The following is a 21,785-nucleotide window of genomic DNA, read 5'->3' on the forward strand; positions in this document are numbered from 1 at the left end:
CACCATGTTTTACGCGCTGCGTAAAGCCTTAAATGGGAGGATCGGGGAAACATCAGTGTAGCCCAATTTACGCCATGCATACCGCACTATTAAGTCATTTCCATTTTTAGCTCTTAACCCATAAAGACCAACCATCTACTACTCAGATGTAGTCCTAATAAATGTATAGAGTGATAAAGTTCCCAACTTTATGCCTTTGCATGGCTAAATAGAACTAAAATCTAAACCCTAGTTTCCTAACATCTTCTAATGTCCAAAACTCTTTTATGGGTGAAAGGTAGCAACTAGGACCCCATTTTTATGACATAACAACCTCAGTAACATCACAAAATAGCAACCCTAAGGTTTGGAGTGGCTCATACTCACAAGAACCAAAATCATGGGACAATAAGCATGAAAACCAAGAAGCTACCAAGATCTACCTCCATGAACTATGAAAGTGAAAACTTTATACCTTCTGGAGCTGGAAAATGAAATTAAAACTCGGGGTCTACATGCTTGAGCTTCACCAAGCTTCAAAGATGGGCAACTTCTTCTTCAAAATGCACCACAAAACACACAAGAGGCTCAAATTTAGCTTAAGAGGATTAAGGTTACGAGTTCAGTGTCAAAGAGGGTGGAGGTTGATGATAGAAGGGCCTCAAGGGGTTAGAATCCTTAAATAGGGCTCAAAACCCCAAAAATTTTGGTTTGCACCCAACGCGGTTATGCTCTGCATAACTAAGGTTACGCCCTACATAAAAACCCCGCATGGGTTTAATGAATTACGTCTAGTGTAATTAACCATCTACGCCCTATGTAGAATCTTAATTCCCAAAAATATATACTTTAAAAATCATAAAGAAGTTCACATGAGGAACAAGTGTTACACCTCTCCCCCACTTGAATCAGACTTTGTCTTTGAAGTCCGTTGCTATAATTAACTCATGTTAATGTTTTCTCATCTCCTCATCAGGTTCCCATATCTATTTAGAACACATTCAGCGCTGCCATTGCATGTTCACCAACTCCACTACCTTCTTGCACAGACCTTTGTCTTTATATAAAATATCACCACTGGTTTTTCCATATAGTTCAGTCGCTCATTAATTTGGATATCGTCCAAGGTTACTACTACGGAATCATCGGACAAGCACTTCCACAGCTGAGAGACATGTAATGTGTTATGTTTCTAGCTGAGCTCATCCGAAAAATACAACTAGTATGCCACCTTGGAAACTCAGGCAAGGATCCTGAAGGACCAATTAATCTAGGGACCAACTTGCCCCGCTTCCTAAATTGGATGACACCTTTCCAAGGAGACACCTTCATGAGAACAAAATCCCCACCTAAAACTCAAGCTATTAATGATGTCTGTTGTAACACCCCATCTTTCAAGTGACTTCAAATTCATCCCTTGGGTTTTAATTATGTCATTTTTTGTCCCTTGGTTTGGAAAGAAGTGGCAAAGGGAGGCCCTAGTGGTAAAATGGTGATTTTGGGAACTTAAGTAGTACGTTGGGCATACGAGTGCCAGGGTGAAACCCTAACTTTTAGGTTTTGTGGAGTATTTAATCATCTTATGGACCATTTCCTGTCATCTTTTCCAGCTTCCAAGTTCTTGAGCCGTTTTGAGTAAACCCTAACCCCCCATAGTGAGCATCTTGAGCTTATGATGTAGTTTTTGTGTGCCAAAAGAAGAAGTTAGTGCATCAAAGGAGTCAAGGAAGGAATCAAGCTTGTAGATCTAGGGTTATCACGATCTTAGGAAGCTTTAGAAGGTATAAAGCTTCTACCTTTATGCTTGGATTGTGTAGATCTTGTTTTGGTTACTTTTTAGCATTCTTCTTTTCCCAAGAGTCCCAATATTATGCATTCTTCTTTTTGGTCGAGTTAAACTATCCTTTCAGAACCTAGGATGGGTCCTAACTCCTAAGGCATAAAAATGAGGTCCCTTGAGCTAGTTTGGTCCTTAGTTCTTTGTAGGAGGTATTAATGGATTAAGACCTTGTATTAAGCCCTTTTTAGTCAACCAAAGTGTTAAAGTTTGATACTTTATAATTCTAGAGCGCATTTGAGTAGTGGATCTGAAATTTGGGCTTAAGTGCATAAGCCATTAAGCACTTATCATGATTTTGGTCTCTACGAGGGTACGCCCCGCATTCGGAGTCAAACCCCCCATAATTGGTCAATGCGAGGCGAGGTATGCCCAACGTACCGCAGGGGTATGCCCCACATACGCCTTCTGTTGGGCTTTGGAATTTGGGCTTCGGGTATTGGGCCATCTGTTGGGCCTTGATACTTAGGTCCTAATGATCTATCTTGATGGGTGTGTCTTGGGCCAAGTTTGGACCTTGAAGTATTCTGAGCTTTTGGATCAAGATTTAGGTTTGGTTTGCATTGGGCTGTGGTGGGCCTTCTAGGAATTTATGGTTTGGGCTTTTGCTTGATGGATCTTCTTAGGTGAAGGCCATGAAATGAATTAGGCCAAATTTGGAAAATTAGGCCATAATCGGATTTAAGGAGTTTAGATTGATGTTGGGCTTTTGTCATCTAGTTTGGGCCTTGGCTTTGGGCCAAGCTTGAGGAAGGGTAAAAAGGTCTTTTACCTTGATTTGGACTCATTGTATGTGTCAGTGGCTTGATTTTGATGGATTGTCATTTTGCAATCTGTTAGCGCAGATGTGATAGTGGATCTGCAGTGAGAGATTATTTATGGAATCAACTATTGATGGGGGTGTTGTCTTGATGATGGTGGTTCAGGATCTGGCAGTTAGTGGTCAGGGATCGTCTGCGGGCTTCGGCAGCACGAGGTGAGTTTTCCTCACTGTACTTAAGGGTCGAAGGCATCAAGGCCGGCCCATTGAATTAGATATCATGTTATTTGATAGTGTGTTATCGTGTTGTAGTGATCTGTTAGATCTGTATCCTAGTATATAGGATGATGTTATGCTTAGGGATCTATAGATCTGTCTGATTGTCGGTTGACTGAGTACATGCTTATCTGTTATATGTGCACATATTTGTTGGTTGTTGAGGCTTTACTGCTATGTGCGTGAGCCAACAGACTGGGGGCATTCCAACCTGATGGTTGATTGGGCCCGAGAGTATTCCATCCCGAGGATGACTGTACCCGTTTTATATATATATATATATATATATATATATATATATATATATATATATATATATATATATTGGCATCCCAACCTGGGGCATTCCATCTGGATGGATGACTGGACCCGAAGGTGATTGGGCCTGGGGTATTCTAACCCGATGGTTGATTGGACCCGACATATTTGTCATTGTATACGGTAATATCGGACTGCTTCATGCATCAGTCAACAGGCCTGGGGTATTCCATCATGATGGATGATTTGACCCATAGTATGTTGGCATTCCAACCCGATGGTTGAGGGCCTGGGGTATTCCATCCCGATGGATAACTGGACCCATAGGATGTTGGCATTCCAACCTGATGGTTGAGGGCCTGGGGTATTCCAACCCGTTGGCTGATTAGACCCATATTATGTTGTTTGTTGGTATATGTTATTTGTTTGTGTGGTGGTACTTTGGGGGAACTCACCAAGCTTCGTGGTTACAGTTTTGGTTTATGGTTTCAGGTACTTGAGTGGATCGTGTCAAGGTTAAGGAGTAACCATACACATCCTCGCATTTTTGGAGCTTATGGTTTCTAGGAAACTTTGATAACGATATCGCTTTGAAAACTATGTGTAAATGATTCCGGTTTAAATAAAGCTTATGAAAACAATGGTTTTGTAAACACTTCTTTAATAAATGGGTTGTTTTGAAAAGTTTAAATTTTATCAAAATTTTATGGACGTTACATCTGTCTGTGTAGGTCTTCTGACGACTCTACATGGTCTGAAGCCTCCCACATACCTATTGAATCTGCTCAGTAGTCCTGGGTACCACCTCGGTACTACCCATGACTTGTTGTTCGTTCTTGTCCTAAAAAATCAGGGTTCAAATTTCCTCCCATAAATCATCACAAAAGGAGGTCGGTCGATACTGGTGTGATAACGGATTTTGTAGGAGAACTCGGCCAGGGGTAGATACGTAGCCTAACTCCCACCAATGTGCAACACACAACCCTAAAGTATATCCTCTAGTGTTTGGATAGTTCGATTACTCTGACCATCAGTCTGCGGGTGGAAGGTCGTGCTAAAGTGCATTCGAGTACCTTACTCCTCATTAAATTTCCGATGGGTTTTGAGCAAAACATACAATCCTATGTGTGCATGCAACCGTAATTGAAGATCTACGTTTTCTCTAATTGAACATACAATAATGAACAACAAAGTATAAACCCTAAATCTATGGATAATAACCGAAAATCACATAAGAAGGGTTATGATACATACCCTTGAGATTGTTATTGTAAACAATCTTGAATCCTTGCTTGAAAGACCTTTGGTAGCAAGCGTCACAAGTGTCGTGCCTCTAATGGTTCACAAACAAACTCAAGCAACCAAGGAAAAACTATAGAAAGAGAGTAATAGAAGAGAAATTTTGGCCCTTAGTCTCTTAGAAGAGTCATAACCAAAATTTAACCCTATAGAGGGTTTATATAGGTGTTAGGAAGGGATTGGATAAGGCAGGTGTATCCAAGATAACCCTAATCCCTTAACTTCCTCCCTAAGGCATCCAAGGCACCCTTAGAGCCCAAGGAAACCCTAGAGATGCTCTAGATTTCGTTCCCCCCTCGTTAGGGAGGTTCTAGAATTGTCTAATGCTCAACTATTAAACATTGTCACCTTTAGACCCTGCAGTTTTAATTAATTCCTTTAATTCCAAAGTTAATTCCAAATTAATTTCTGATTAAATATTAATTAAAAAATATGATTTCTAATTAATATATTATTTAAATAATACATTAATAAATAATTTATTTTGATTTCTGATTAGCTTATTAACCAAGTAATTGTTGGATATAGTGTCTGAGTCCATAACTTTATTTGATATGTACTTGACCCGACCCGGCATGGTCCATTTGGGTTGCATGACATTGCAATACTTGGATAGACTAAATGAGAGAATAAGGCACTTATGATTATTAATATATTATAAGTTCTAATATATTAATAATAGTATTATTTAATTAGTATTGATCAAGTATTAATCTAGTATTAATTTGGTGATCAAAGTGAGACTAATTAAATATATAGGGTTGATTATGACAATCATCAATTCTTTTATGGTGGATTAATGATCCATGGTTTATGGGTTATGGATGTAACCATTTGGAGCTCCATGGATAGTCCATGGGAGTTACAAACCCATGGGTCATGAGAAATGAAGAGTCATGACAATTATGGGTCTTCATGATGAAACCCTAACTGTGACACCACTATAAAAGGGACCCTTTGGCTAGCAAAATCGGCACCTAGTGTTACTAGAAAGGGCATAACCGATTTTTGAGTGTAAGAATTATTCTCTCAAGTTATTCCAAGTTTTGTGGTGTTGTGTGAAGCATTTGAGGCACAACATTTGGGGTGCTAGGCTCACAAAGTCTTGAAGGAATCCAAGCAACAACAAGGTATGTATTTCTACTAGTTCTTTATGTTTTATGTAATCCCCATGCCATGCTAGTTAGGAAATAACCTTGAAAAAGAAATTTGCATGTATATAGAGAAAACATAGATTCAAGGTTATTAGGGTGGCATGTACACTTAGGAAGTGTTAGAATGCTCAAAAACCCATCAATAATAAATTAATAAATCACTCTTCTCTCTCTAACAGTCATCCTATTCAATTTCCAGGTTTGAAGGCAACCCAAAAGGATTGTGCTACTATCAATTCAAGTATATACCAATTATAGTCATAGGCTTAGAGACCTAATCCAATAGTCTCCCACTTGGATAAGTCTAATAACTATAATTCAAGTATAACTACTAAATCGACTAGCAAATTTTAGCTACCAAAAGTCGTTGTTGAACTCTGACCTAGTCAGTAACATGTCCTTAGATAAGTGATCAAATATTCCTCCGTTCTACAAGATATCGTATGGACATGAAACATGGATTATAATCAATCTCCCCGTCCACGATTTGTTTCCCGGTTTCTGATTTATGATGACTGATGTCAGACTACTAATTGAACACATCAATTCAGTCTAGGCTTGGCCAAGCGCTTTAGATGTCATCATCAAATCATCGAGGGACCCTCAAATATCGCTTTTCCCTTCAGGGTAAAAGGAACGGATAAACTTCGACTTATATGCTTGCACTATTCACTCATCAAATCATGCACAACAATACGTTTTACAACATCAAGTTACTAATGCATTTACATATTATCAATTCACAACTGACCCGTAAATAACAACTCATATATCTCAGTTTCAAGAATATAAGATATTATCATCTCAAAATTACTCGTGATAAAATCCATGAAGTAATTCTCCGAGCGTAGGCTTATCCAATACTTAAATCCGCATTTCAAAAGTACTCATGAATACTGCAGCAAACCATTGCTATGTCTAACCCCTTGGACAATCTACAGTCTCATTCATGAGAGTCTTAATTCACTACTTACTTCCAAAAGTATGATCGACTGTGTATGTTTGAATAATCCAATTATTCGGGAAGTAAAACATGTGAAAGAAACATAATAAGAACCTGATTAAATATGGTCTCAAAACTATAGAATATAAATAAAACAATTATTATTTAATCACCATATTAATTAGACTTTATTAATTGTATAATGTTTTGATTAATAAACTAAATGCTTGAATTAAACATCAGTCATCCCATGTTATAAACATGCATACTATGTCTCTCTATGGTCCTTCCTTTGTGAATAGATAAATTGGACATAATTCCAACGATGTTTATTTCACAATTCCAAATCCTTATTACAAATGTAAGAATTCCGAATTTTTGTCACCACTAAATGTGTTTGGGTCTAATCTTGCATACAATATCCTTTTATGATGATGTGGCGTCAAAGTCACCGAGACTTATCCAACAATGTTACAAAATGCTCCATTGAAACTTTGTTACTAAAACAATTTCATGGTGATGAAGTATCAAATTCAGGGTAACTCCTTAAACACCTTCCTTGTGTTAAGGTTTCTAACTCACATGTATATTTCAATAACCAACTCCCACTATGGAAATATTTCCATATTACCATATGACCATCAATTCCGAATAAGAGTCACCTCCATTCAGATTTATGTCAATATGGTCCGTCCAAATTAATATTATACTTCCAACTGTCCACAAGCAACCAATCTCAGTAAACCTCAGAGTGTTCTTGAAAGTTGTTTAACAACTTCAGTCACACCTTGTTCTAGTACTTTTCCCTCTCATTGGCCTAGGCATTTGGAAAATCAGAACAAATGAATTTTATAGCATATGTAATCAATCCAATATCCAAGACATATAGGATTCGACACATAATGTCACACATAAAGACATGATACTTGATCAGTCTTTTGCAATAATATTTCCATATATACTGAATTCCCTATGATATTCATATATGCCTATGACCAAGTTCTATTAAATCCTTCAATCTAAACTTTTAGATTTGAAATGAAGTATAAGTGTCCTCTCCCCTAAATCCTTTTGTAGCAAAACAATTCCCAAACTTTGCAATTTTGCAAATTTGAAAACTTTGTTTCCTATAAATAGTATTGATAACTTGCAACACTTAGCATAACAATTACGCTTCTACTAGCATAACAATTATGCTCCCATTAGCTTCGACATGTAGCCAGAAATCAATTGGACTTCCAAAAATAAATACTTTTTGACTTTCTTACTAAAGTGCAGATTTCTGATACGTAATGCTTTGATAAGTCTTCAACTAGACTTCTCAAGCTCATACACCTTCATTAGATAACATATGTGTGTGTTTAAACCATTTTAGAACTTATAGCAATAAGTCCTGAACGTTCAAACTATTTCTTTCCATTTCTCACAATTCAAACTATGAAAATAGATGTCGTAATAATATTGCGAATTTGAGAATGCAATTATTACAACCACTAATCATAATGATATTTATCAAATCTTTAAAATCTACTAGCTAAAGTGTTTCCTCTAATCATTTTCATTAATTAGAGTGAAACCTTTTGCCACCTAGATTTTATGGTGTATGCATTCCTATCCTTGTGAATTTATCAATTCCAACTTACAATCATAAGATAAGGTAAAGGACAAAACCAAAATCAATTTTAGGTTTTTCCTTTCGTGGAGTGAACTTGCTTGTTCTTAATTTCTTGCGCTCTGGTAGCACGACGGCCTACCAGTGCTTCCTTGTTGTTAAGCAGCTCACCCATATTGACCGATGTATTATCACTGACAAACGTGCTTTGCCTTTTGTAGTCGAATGAGAACCATAGAACTCATAAGCATTTCCAACATAACAGGAAGGTACACAGAAACAATAAGGTGTCAATTGATAGGTTATCAACCTTAGGTCGTGTGCTAGTGATAACTAAAAGTTTTATTCTTGGTTGATTCCTAAAACTTTTAAAAATCAATAAGGTTCCCACTGACTTCTTGACATATAAGTTTTATCTCTTTAAGGAACATTCTCTGACGAGCAAAACAAATATTCAAAAGTTAGTATGGATTCTTGACAAGAGAACACTTCATATAATTGGTCATAGTTTATCCTTTGTTTTAACCAAAACATCACAACTACCAATTTCAAATGTGCCAGAGTAAGAAAACATTATTACTCCACATTTCATGAGGTGTTATAACCTACTTAGTTTGAAATAAGCTTCAAGATACGATCTGAAGTAACTAGAGTATGACTCTAGAAGTTGATTGGAAACAAAGTCTGACTCATCTCTTGATTGAACTATTTCAACAATATCCGATTCCTCTTCTTAGTCAAACAATTGTACTAAGATGTTATTCGATGATCAATTTATGACATGGTTCCATAATCATTAAGATGATCATAAAACATGACACTAAAGTACTCTCCTTTTTTCAGATTGGAGAAACCTTTATCTCTCTGCCTAATAGATTCTTCTTATTCGTTCTTTTACACTTTGAAAACTCTTAAAGTGCTAGAATTTTGCTTAATCGTATAAAAACAACCATGTTCACTAAAACATCGGTAAACCATGAAGAATAGAGTTATCGTTCTTTGTGGTGGATCTAAATAGTCCACATCAATGTGTACTATATCCTTTAGTCCTTCACTTGACTCACATAAACATGTGATCAACGAATTAGTCATGATCTTCCTATGATCAAGATTCTCATACATCACACAATACAAATTGTATGACTCCAAGTTTCTATCCAATTCAAACATGGGTGATGAGAATTCCTTTTCACTTGGTTGATTATAACATTTCCACAAACGACATAATTAAGAATCAAATTCATATTTAACATTGTTAATAATAGAAATATAACCACCAATTATCATAAATGCCATTGCAAGGAAATACAAAGTAAATAAATCAAAATTTCACTTTATTGATAATATGCGTAAAAATTTGTCATTACAATGTAAAAATATGAAAACTATGTTTCTAGATATTTCCTAAGCAATCTATTAATCTATCAGAACTCCTATGCAGCAGCTTCCAAAATCTGATCATCGAACCATGCGACCGAAATCCATCTCTCATGATTAGATTCGGCTTACTCTTCTCAAGCTTTCTTCTTTCTCTTAGATCCTACAAAAACATCAAAATATGACTATCACATCATGTATTAAGAATCTATAATTAGGAACTTAATAAAGTAGAGTTAGATAGTGGATGTACCTGAAGTAGAGTTGTAGCACCTGGTTCCTGGTACGTATGACCTATCTAAGTAATTTACATTCTAGCCTTGAACTCGGCAAGTTGTAGGACCGACTCGCCGAGTAGAGCCGGGATACTGAGCACGCTTAAGTTGGCGACTCGGCGAGTCCCCGTTGTCTGGATGAAACCCTAATTTCAAGGGTTTGCACCCTATTTAAAGCAACCTTATGTGCCCCAAGCCCGACTCCTTCACCCTCAGAGCTCCTTATATCGACCTAACCCCTTTTCTTGTGAGATTGAAGTGTTTTGGTGTGATTTCTTGAAGATTCTGAGAGAAGAAGGAGAGTAGATCAAGAGGAGAAGAAGGAGGCTCGATATCTTGGTGATATTTCAGAGATTCATTGTGGTATAACTCAGTTTCCTTCTATTTTATGCTTACAGTCCCTTAGGTCACCATTAAAGTCCTTCTTGAACCATTTCCAAGCTTGGTTGTGGATTAGGGGTTGTAATGAGCTGATTAACCTCTAGATCTAGGCAGGGTTGAGCTCCAGAAGCTTAGATCCATGGCCTTTATGGGAGTAAAGTGCTTGAATGTCCTAGATCTACCATTTTAGCCTTTATTAAGCCTTAAATCCCCATCCTATGCATGTATACACGTAAAGTTGGAAACTTTACGTGTAAAACCTACCCTAAGAGCACATATCTATGTATGGTATGAGCTGGATTCAAGCAGAATCAAGTATATAGTAATTGCATATGAACGACTCGGCGAGTCGTTCTTCGGAATCGACGAGTCAAGCCGCGAGTCCCCGAGTTTTCCCTTTTTTTCGTGTTTGCTGAGTGGAGTTGTGAGTTGCGGGTGGAATCAGTGAGTCAGAAACCAGACCTATCCATGGAGGGACTCGGCGAGTCAATGCCCTGACTCGGCGAGTCCAAGGCAATCTTCTTCCCTCAAGGACAGACTCGGCGAGTTGTTCATACAGCTCGGCGAGTCTCAGCATAAAGTGTTCATCGGATGAACATGAACTCGGCAAGTAGGATGAAGGACTTTTGGACATCAGTTAGAAGGAGAAATCGTCGAGCCAATGCCTAACTCGACGAGTAGAGTCGGATTGAGGACAATCGAATGGGTAGGGACTCGACGAGTTGGCAAGCCAACTCGGCGAGTCGAGTCAACTGGAAGTTGACTTTGACTTGTACTTTGACCTGGTCGAGGGTAAAATGGTCATTTTACCCTAAGTACAGCTAGCAGTATTTGACTGAATGTTTTGTGGGAATTATAGCCGGAGGACTTCCGGAACAGCAGCATCAGCAGTAGACCGTCAGTTCCCGCTCAAATCAGTAGCTACTTTGAGGTGAGTTACCTTCCAGTAGCGGTGGGTCTACGGCCACAATGTCCCCCCACCAGTAAGAGTTGTATGTTAGATGATCGTCTTTGAGATATTATCTAGGTTTGCTACTACCTGGTATGTTATATGTGAGAGTAGTAGAGTTCGGTCGTTAGGATCGAAGGGTAGGTCAGACTCCCCAGATATGTCTGACAGTATGTGATGATATGTTTATATGCTGGCCTGATATGTTATACGTGATAGTGGTAGTAGGAGTGAAATAGTCCCCGAGGATCGGTTGTTAGGACCGATAGGTAGTCAGCACCCCAGAATGGCTTGACACGGGTAGGACGACACCCCAGAATGGCCGCACCGGGTAGTCAAGCACCCAGAATAGCCTGGCAGTATGTATTTTTGTGATCGTATGGTATGTGGTACGATGGGGGAACTCACTAAGCTTCGTGCTTACAGTTTACAGTTTTGGTTTCAGGTACCTCTTCGTCGAAGGGGAAAGAGCTGGCGTGGTAGCAGCACATCATACACACACACACACTGTTTTTCCGCATTCATGGGATTGTTCTGGGATTCATACTCTGACATTTTGATAGTTCACATGTTTTGGTTTTCAGACATAGTAAATGTTTATGAAATGGTTTGATTGGACAATGTTTATTTGCAAATGATTTTACTAAATATTAATTGAAAAATGAAATTTTTGGACGTGAAAAATGGGTCGTTACATGAGTCATACGACGTGACTTACCATCTCTAAGATCTTTCAGGTATTCTGGGTAGTTTCGTATCCAATGCCCCTTCAATTGAAAATAAAAACATATGGACCTTTTAGAATTAGCACATGGGACTATCTCTGGATTAGCCTTTCTCTTTATCATATGGTCAAACGGTTTGACCTTGGCCGATCCCTTTTCCATTGGGAAGAGAAACCTTTTCTGGACTACCAATGTTGCCATTTTCAATGTCCATGGAAACTTGGGAGGCAGATCCTTCAAACATATTCGCTTGAATTGTGCTCTTAAGCATTTCTGCTTCAGCAGCAATCAACATATATGTCAGATCGATTAGGGTCACATCGTGGTCCCTCTCATAGAAGTCTTTAATGAACTGACTATATGAGTCAAGAAGCGAAAGTAGAACCAAGTCAATGGCTAGCTCCTTTGGGAAAATGACACTCAACATTCCCAATCTGTCAATGTGCGATTTCATTATTAGAACATGCGCACACACAAATTTTCCATCTTGATGTTTACTAGCCAATAAGGCTTGAGTGACTTTGTATTTTTCAGCTTGAAGAAAACGTGGTTCGGGGTGAATTATTGGAGGAGGTGGAGGAAGAATTGGAGAAGCACGATTTCCAGTTCCACCAATGCTTGAAGAAGGGAACATTCTTTCACCATGATCAATGTGGAAGATCATCGTTAGATAAGGGAAACACATTTCCAGAAGAACGAGGAAGACCATTGTTGTCTTGACTCGACATGTATAAAGGGAGAAAAGAAAATTCAAGTTAGTTGATTTTAATCCTTAATTATTAACCAAAAATTAAAATAAGGCTAGGATCCATATTTTCGATTCGAATTTTGAAAAGGGATGTCGTAATCAAATTTAAATCTATTTTAGGTAGATAAGACATTTATCAATCAAATTCAAAACTATTCAATGACATGTTTAATCTCGATTATACTCTCACTTTGTGACTGAGATGCCGATGATCACAAACGAGATGTGAATAACCATGCAAATTAGATTGGTACTCTCGATCTCATTTATCATCTAACGTTTTTTATACTTCTATAACTTCTACATGGATTTATTCCCAAAATAATGATTATTGCATAACTTTTTTAGTTATATAATTATATGTCCATTATGATTAAAATTAATATTAGTGAGTGTGTATAGAATAAAGTTGATACTCGAAAAAAATACATACATTCTCTAAACAAAAACTAACACTACGATTACAAATTGTAAGTTGTTCCACACGATAGAAAGATACATAATAAACTTTCGGTGCAAAATATACCGAGGTAAATTGCACATATTTTAACTTCAGCGGCCTTAAAAAGACACGATTTCTATAAGATATATATACAATTTCAACAAATACAAAATGAATATTATGTACATAGTTTCAATTAAAAAGTTTAGTATACACATTTTCAACTAATACAAAACGAATATTGTGGACACATTTTCAATTAAAAAATGCAGATATAGAGTAGTGGAAATTTTGATATTAAATGAAATTTTAATCAAATTCACATATATGATAAGATTTTGGGTCAAACATATTATTTTGGGCATTGTCGCATTATTATTATTAAGATGGTTTAGACATTTTTAGTCATTGGGTTTTTCTTGATGTTTAATTTTGGTTTAAGTTAGTATCGTTCATTAAATTTGTTTATTTTTAGTTATTCTAACTGGTGATAGCATGTGTAAAATATCGAATGACATTGTCAAAATTATAATTAATCATTGAACCTTTTTTGGTGTTTTATTTTAGACATTATACTTTGTTTAAGCTACAATTGGGCATGACACTGAACTTGTTTATTATTATTATCTTTTCATTTGAGTCATTATGATTTTGTGTTATCATTTATAAAATAAAAAAAAAAAAAGCTATTATTTTTTCTCCACAACTAAACTTGTTAGATAAATTTTTTTAGTGTAAATTATGTAAATAATTCTTGTGATTTAGGGTAGCCTATACATTTAGTCTTTAAATTTTTTTTAACTCGAACATCCCAATGGCTTTAAAAAACTATTTTTCTCTTATCAACCCGGTCGCTCTTTTCATCGATAGAAACTCCTCCAACTGTCATTGATAATTAGTTTTACTTTGGATGACTATTAGGGAAGTCTTCGTGTGGCTCAAAGCGAATAATATATTGGTATGTATAAATCAACTGAAAACACCAATAAGTCTACGTCTTCTTCCAAGAGTTCGAATCAGGGGAGTCGATCCTCCTTCAACGTACAATACAATGACTATGTTTTGTGTGAAGCAAATTAAAACACGAACAAGTTGGACCAAAGAGAATGTAGATAAGAGGTTTGATGGTTGCCTTAATTCTATAGAGGAGGCCAAAGTAAAACTAAGTATCGAGAGCGATTGGATGTATTTCTTCGGGCAACAAAATGATAGGGTGGAAAAGAATAAAATAGTTATTTTAAAGTAATTTTTATAGGGACCATCTGGAGTTAAAAAAAAAGTCAATGACTAGATGTGCACACTACCTAAATCATAAAGATCATTCGTATAATTCACTCTAAAATAATTGATATAACAAGTTTAGTTATGGAGAAAGAGATATAAAGTGATAGTTTGTTTTATATAAATAATAATAATAAAGTAGAGTGATTAAAATATAAATTTTAAACAAATTCAGTAACTAATGGTAGCTTAAATAAAGTATAATAATAAAATAAAATATTCAGAAAAATTTAATGACTAATTATAACATTAACGAAGTTATTTCATGTTATAAACCGACTATCAATAGTTATAATGACTACAATGAAAAATAACAAATAAAAATAAACAAGTTCAGTGACCAATAATAATTTAAATAAAATAATTGACTAAAAATGATCTAAACCTTAATAAAAATTGTTAGACAACACTAAACGTGTATACTAAAAGACTCAAAATTAGGAAACTTACAAATTCATTAAACCATAATTAAGTTCCATATCATGTACGTACGTAACAATATCTATTCATCTACGCATGCACAAGAAAGACATGGAAAAAACAACCATTTCAAATCCAATCAGCAACTTTCATCATGAAAAAGATAATAAAAGAATACTCATTACTCTTATGATATTAACTGAAGAGACGCACCCAATCCAAATTTGAGCATGAATATGGCAGAAAGAACCTAATCATTCATCACAATACGTTTGAGAAAACAAACAAAAACATCAAAAAGAAGATAAATAGTTTTGATGGAGTAGGATAGTTTGAAGTTCTATCTTTTGTTATTATTTATTTTCTTATTCATATAAATTAATGACTTTTACAATCCATTAATTTTTTATTTTAATCCACTTTTATGATTTTGAGTATGTGAGTAGAAAGATAAGCCCTAACAAAAGGTAAAAGGATATTTGAATTCTACGATATACAAATGACGAAATCAAAATTCTTTTTATATTTTGTTCCTATTTATTAGATGAAGACAAATATCAATCAACAAAATAAAGTAAAAGAGAGAACTAATGTTCTTTACATGTTATTATTTTATATGAATAGAAAGATAAATAAAAACAAAAATTAAAATATTATTTAATTTTTATATACAAAATATATATACGTGATTGTAATATGATTCAAGAAGACATACAAGGCTATATATATAGCATTGGCCTACATATGTAAAGGCTCAACATAGAAACTGAAATATTGAAACTAAAAAAATGAAATAACCTAAGTTGTCTAGAAAAGGAAACTAGAAGATAGTAGGGTGGGAATCTAATTCTCCTAAATAAAACAACAAGCTACCATATGATAAATAAATAAATAAATCTAAATATGATAAATTTGAAGGTCTTACGTTATTTAAAGTTGATCCACCGTCACTTGTTGACATCGATCATATCAAAACGAATCGATATACAAATCGTCTTTGGTCAAATCCTGTTAAAGAAAAGGTAAAAATCGGCTTAGGCGGCGAAATTATACAACCAAGGTCAAAATCACTAAAAATGGTTTGAGTTGTCAAAATAGTCAAAGAATGCCAAAATTATTACAAAAATTCTTTATTCTACCCAACCCTAACCCCTAGGCCCTAAGAACTATCGCGGTCACAAACTAATAGTACTTACAAACATAATTTTGATGTAACATTTTTCATTATGCAGTGAAGTTTTTTATATGCTATGTTAATTGTATAGTGACGGATCAATTTTGTTTATAGCTTATTTGTGGTGGGAATAAGCAATAAGTATTGGAGAGAGATGTTTATTAAAATTAGCTTATCTAGCTTAATAAGCTGAATTTTATCCAAACACTTAAAGTTAGCTTATTGTGGGTATAAGCAATAAGCACCTCTTTTTTTTCCTATCCAAACACCCCCTAAAACTTCGGCTCACAGGCTATGAATAGTCGATGGACTGCAAGGGTATCACACCGAAAAAACTAAACTACACCAAAAAATTTCTTAAAATATTTTCACCACGCCTAAAAATTTAAGGGTTAACACAAGCTACCCCGGGTTCCTTAGTAGATGTGGCAATGATATTGCGTTCTTATATTTAGATAATTTTATATTCAATTTCAATAACAATTTTGTTAAGTCAAGACTTAAGACAACCAGAGATATGATAATGGCATGTTTTATACCACACTTTTTTTTATATGTTTGAAGGTGTTTTAAAACCTTGTTCTTGAATCACGACATCGATTATAGACAAAGAAAAAGGAAAGGAAAGTATATCAAATTATTATAATTTATAGCTAAACGATCAACCCCATTATATCTTTTGCTAAAATGACTCTAAAATACAAAGGGCGTGTTTGGCACGGAGCTTTTGAAAGCGTTTGAGAGCTTCTAGCTTTTAGCTTTTGACAAAACATTTTAGTTTAAACAAAACGCTCCGATTCTAAAAGCTACTTCATGCAGCTTTTAACAAAACGCTTCGGAGCTTTTGAAATCAATTTCCATAATTACCCTTAAAAATATATTTATATATTTTTTTATTTTTAATCAATTGTTCTTTTATGTAATTTTATATATTTCAAAAGCTTCCAGCTACTTTTGCCAAACATTCATATAACAAATAAAAGCTACAACTTCCCGCTACCAGCTAACCGCTACCCGCTTCCAGCTACTTTTGCCAAACACGCCCAAAATCCATATCAAACTTCTTCCAAACATTTAATCCTTCGACTTCACATCATGAACCAAAGCTTTAATGCAAAGACGAGGCTTAGCCATAATCAGCTTTCGTGGAAGAACGGATACAGCACCGACAGGTGACCCTTTTGGTAGCCCAGAAATTGGCAGAAGCTCAACAAGAACAGTCAGCTGCAAATTTCAACAGTAAATTGCAATTTTGGTCCCTGAGTATAGATGATTTTTGCAATTTTGGTCCAAAAACGTTGTTTTTATCTTGCAGTTTTGGTACTTATTTGAGGTTCTTGTAACGTTTTTAGTCCTTGTTCCAGTAAAATGTCTGCTTTTGGTCCATGAGTATAACAGATTTTCACAATTTTGGACCAGATTATAACTGAATTTCACAAATTTAGTCCAAAAAGGTTTATTTTTCTTGCAGTTTTGGTCCTTTGTGAGGTTCTTGTAACGTTTTTAGTCCTTGTTCCAAATAAAATGGCTACTTTTGGTCCCTGAGTATACCTGATTTTCGCAATTTTAGTCCAAAAAGTTTTTTTTTCTTGCAGTTTTGGTCCAAAACTCCTAATTAAGGTTCTTGTAACGTTTTTGGTTATTGTTCCAAGTAAAATGACTACTTTTGCTCCCTGAGTATAACAGTTTTTTGCAATTTTAGTCCAAAAAGTTTTTTTTCTTGCAGTTTTGGTACTTATTTGAGGTTCTTCTAACGTTTTGTCCTTTTTCCAAGTAAAATGACTACTTTTGGTCCCCGAGTATAGCTGATTTTTGCTAATTTGATCCCAAAAATATAGTCATTTAGCTTGGAACAAGGACTAAAAATGTTACAGAAACCTCAAACAAGAACCAAAGTTGCAAGAGAAACCTTTTACAATGGTCAAGATATATATATAAAAAAAAAAGAGTAAACTGCAAAAATGATAATTTTTTCGGTTTAGATCCAAAAAATAAATCTTTTTCAATAAATGGTTGTTCTTTCATGGTTCTGGTCCCTCCATTTGACTTTTATAAATTTTGATCTGTTAAGCACTTGTAAAAATGACTATTTTACCCCCACTTGAAATCCATACCTCTGGACATTTCAAATCAACAACCGAATCTGAGACAATACTTTTAACAGCACCAGCTACAACCTCAAAGCATTTGCTTCTATCCAGCATTCCACTCCCACCTTTCAATTCTGTCTCCTCAATTCCTCTACTGTTGTATCCTACTGCAAACTATGGAATTATTTTATAAGTCTTGCTACAAATTTAGTTTCTATAAAACATAAAACTTGCATATGAACTTACAATACTTTTACAAATTTAGGCATTTTGTAACCTACCTTTAATAAGTGGTCAAGTTTTTGCTTATATGGCAGATGATGTGGATGACAACATGGCAAGAACCGGTGCCACATCATCAGTTTTTATAGGTTTTAAGTTAAAAATTACCTTTATAGGTCGATTAAGATCCTTTCCTTCATTATTCATGAAATCAGCAACAAGCTTGGATACAAGAATGCAAAGCTCTTTCTCATGCAAAACACAAGTCATTTGGATTGGTAAGATCCTATTGCACCAACTGCAACAAAAGAGTAAAAAAAAACAATTTTTTTTTTTATAAATTTGCCTCATAATGAGTGTTTCTTTTTTACTTGATACAGAAAAAAAAACATCATTAAGTAACTTACAGTGGTGCTTTTAGACTTGAAGATTCCAAAGATTGCATGATGTTTGACAAAATGGCCACAACATCAGGACAATTGTCATGTGAAAATGTAAGCAAAAGCAAACCACTTCTTGTCAGCTTAATAAGTGAAAGAGGATCAGATCTTTCTGTATTTGCATCTGAAACCACAAATGTGAATCATATTGTCTTCATTAACTATTATTTGGCATAATTTGAGATCTAATATACAAATTAAACTAAAATGTAGAAAAATACCAGTGTTTTCATCAAGAATCTTGTTTTCTATATCATTGGTGCATTCCTCTTCTGTTTCATTAACTACTTTTCTTCTTTTTGTAACAACATTTTGAGGGTCTTCCTCTTGTTCAGAACCACAAGTATTTATTGATCCAAGATACTGCAAAAATAGATGGTGATCACTATGAACATATCAACACAGATTTATGTATCATTTAACAGATTCATGGTTGCAATAGACACCAAACCTTGTTGAGGATGGACATGGCTTCTTTTGTGGCACTTTTCTCCCTTTCTGAAGAAAAAAAAAGATCATATTTCAACTTGGTAACTTCATTTGGATAAGTAACATATGCTTTGAGAGTAAGAGATTATTAGTGATAATGAGCCAAGGTATACGATTTGACTTCATGTAGATATATAATAGTAACCATGTAATAAATGGACATATTGAAGGATTAAATCAAAGGCCCGATTATAACTAAATTCTGGCATTTCCTATTTCCTAACTTGATTAACAATCTGAACTTGACCTTCTGTGTTCTATGAGTTACCTGAATCTTATGATGAGGTACATTGTTGATTTTTATAACATAATGAAGAATTAATTCAAGTTCAAAACACTATAATCAGGATTTCAGAAGATACATTGATCAGACCACCTAAATCTTTAATTAGGGTTTAGGTGTACATCGGTACTTTTAATTCACTTTGGGTTTTTTTTTTTTTTTTTAATTTGATCGTTGTCTGTCTTCCTCGTTACGAATTTCCATTAATCAGGTCTCAATTTTTGATGCAAGTACATAATACATAAACAAGGTACACGCAAAATCATGCAACATACAAAGATATAGAGCAAGGTACGAACTGATAGGGCATGTAATGAGGAAACCAGAGAAGGAGCGATCGAGGAAGGAAGCTGGGGCTTTGTAATCGTAGCGAGGGATGCTAATTACAGCCGAATGCTGCTCCCATGGCTTCATTTCTCCAGGTGCGTCATCTTTTCGAAATCTCTTATTGATCACTTCTTTTGCTACTTCACATTCGGCCATGGCAGATAGGCACTTTGTTATGTATTCAGTTGAGAGATGAAACGTTCTCGACCGGCTCTGTGCTTGAACGGTGGTTTTCACTTGGAACGAAAGGGGTGGTTCACAAAACCTGATAAACTTCTCTAGTCAATTTTAGGTCTACAAATTCAAATATTTTAGATGTTTAATAATTAACTAAAAAAAGTGTTTGTTTTATTCTTTTTAAAATTGAAACTATTCTAATAATAATGAGAACAAATTATAAAAAATGTTAGAGGATAAAAGATGGGATGATTAAAGTGGAAGTCGCAAAAATAACGTGGAATAAACATGTGATATAACATTATTGGATAAGACAATGAACTTGCTAGTCAAAGTTTTTTTAGACTAGAGTCAATCACCAAAAAATTAAGGAAAAAAAGATTGAGATGGTTTCAGACATGTTCAATGACAAACGATTATTCTAGCTAGGAGGGATGGAGAAGGACATCGTCGATGGTGTAGAAGGAGATGATGTATGAATTCAATGAAGTCTAGGTTATTGTTAAGGGTTTGGTTAGACATGAGTTTCAAATTTGTCTATATACTCTATGGAGTCGATTTGTACTATGCAACATAAGGTAGACAAATGTGTCTCACTTATTAATATTCAATATAGTTTAGATTGTTCAGGTATGAGGTGTTATCGATAGAAAAATCATGGAACATCATTTTGGGTCGAGATCAGTGTTATCGATAGTGATAACAAAGTAATAGCGACAACCTACATATATGCTATGTAGCGATAACAATGAAATATCGACATCTATTTCACTTTTAGCAATTTCCTATTAAAAAATTAATACTAGTTTTACATACACCTATTTAGAAATTATAGCTAATAAATAAGCTAGACACTTATATTATTAGCTCAAATAAGTTCTAAAAATAAGAATGTCTCTAACTAGGGTGAAAATGACCATTTACCTAGAGTAGACAAAAATGAACTTTTATGCGAGACGGTTTTATAAAATCCGCCAAAAATTATAGAAAAATCATATGGAGGAGTGTAAGCACCAGTTTTAAAGCTAAGTACCTGATATATCTTCAACAATTTTGAAAAATGTAGAGTTTAAGGTGGCCAAAACAGGTCCCGAACAGACCTTAATTTATTATATAGAAATATGAAATTTAAACCTTTAGTCTATTCACATAATTATGGAAAATGAATAGCTAAATTTAACTAAAACTATTATTATTATTATTAAGAAGTATGAAGGGCAAGCAGGTGTTAGTGGGTCCCAAGTTGCTTTGCTTTTGGAGGTGAGTTCCTCATTACATCGTGTTGTGTTATATCTTCTTTATAATAGCTCGTGTGTACTAGGTATGTATTGTTTATGCATGTAATACTAGGATTCTAGGATGGGTAGAGTCTAGTGGTTTGTCTCACGTATTGAGGACTATGCATGGTAGGACTCGACGCATCCGAGTGAGGATTAGGCATGGCCAATGTGCCCTAATGGGTTCAGGTACGATGGATAGGGCTTAGCCAATGTGTTCCAAGGGCTCGATGTACTACGTAAGGGGGTCATGCTTAGCTAATGTGTCCTACTAGGAGTATGTTTGTTACTGATATATTCTTTGATATGCATGCGTGATTATATGTTTGATACTGTTTGTATCTGTGAATAGGGTTAGGTTGATATGATATGATATTGTGTATGTTTGGAATTCACTAAGCTTTTTCCTTACCCCTTTTTGCATTAAAAATATTGTTTCAGGTACACAGGATGCCTGGGCATGATTGTATACATTGGCTCGATGCAGGATGTTGGTTTTTTAATATTGAATAATAATGTTTTCATAAATACTTTTGAAATATGAATTAAAAATAATTTTTGTAATTTTTAATAGATATTGGGTTTGGTTT

At 35.0% G+C, this 21,785-nt stretch overlaps 1 protein-coding gene across 1 annotated transcript; it reads right to left on the reverse strand.

The window, feature by feature from the left end:
* Positions 1-16,753: 16,753 nt before the first annotated feature.
* LOC111918179 (uncharacterized) lies at positions 16,754-20,028 on the reverse strand. The gene is made up of 7 exons (XM_023913840.3): positions 19,714-20,028; positions 19,094-19,140; positions 18,864-19,005; positions 18,610-18,766; positions 18,371-18,500; positions 18,005-18,154; positions 16,754-17,114 (listed from the first exon to the last, which is right to left on the reverse strand). Exons 1-7 carry the CDS (start codon positions 19,895-19,897, stop codon positions 16,965-16,967), a joined length of 960 nt encoding a protein of 319 aa, XP_023769608.1. The 5' UTR covers positions 19,898-20,028; the 3' UTR covers positions 16,754-16,964.
* Positions 20,029-21,785: the final 1,757 nt, after the last annotated feature.

Source organism: Lactuca sativa, chromosome 8, assembly GCF_002870075.4.
Source record: "Lactuca sativa cultivar Salinas chromosome 8, Lsat_Salinas_v11, whole genome shotgun sequence".
NCBI lineage: Eukaryota > Viridiplantae > Streptophyta > Magnoliopsida > Asterales > Asteraceae > Lactuca > Lactuca sativa.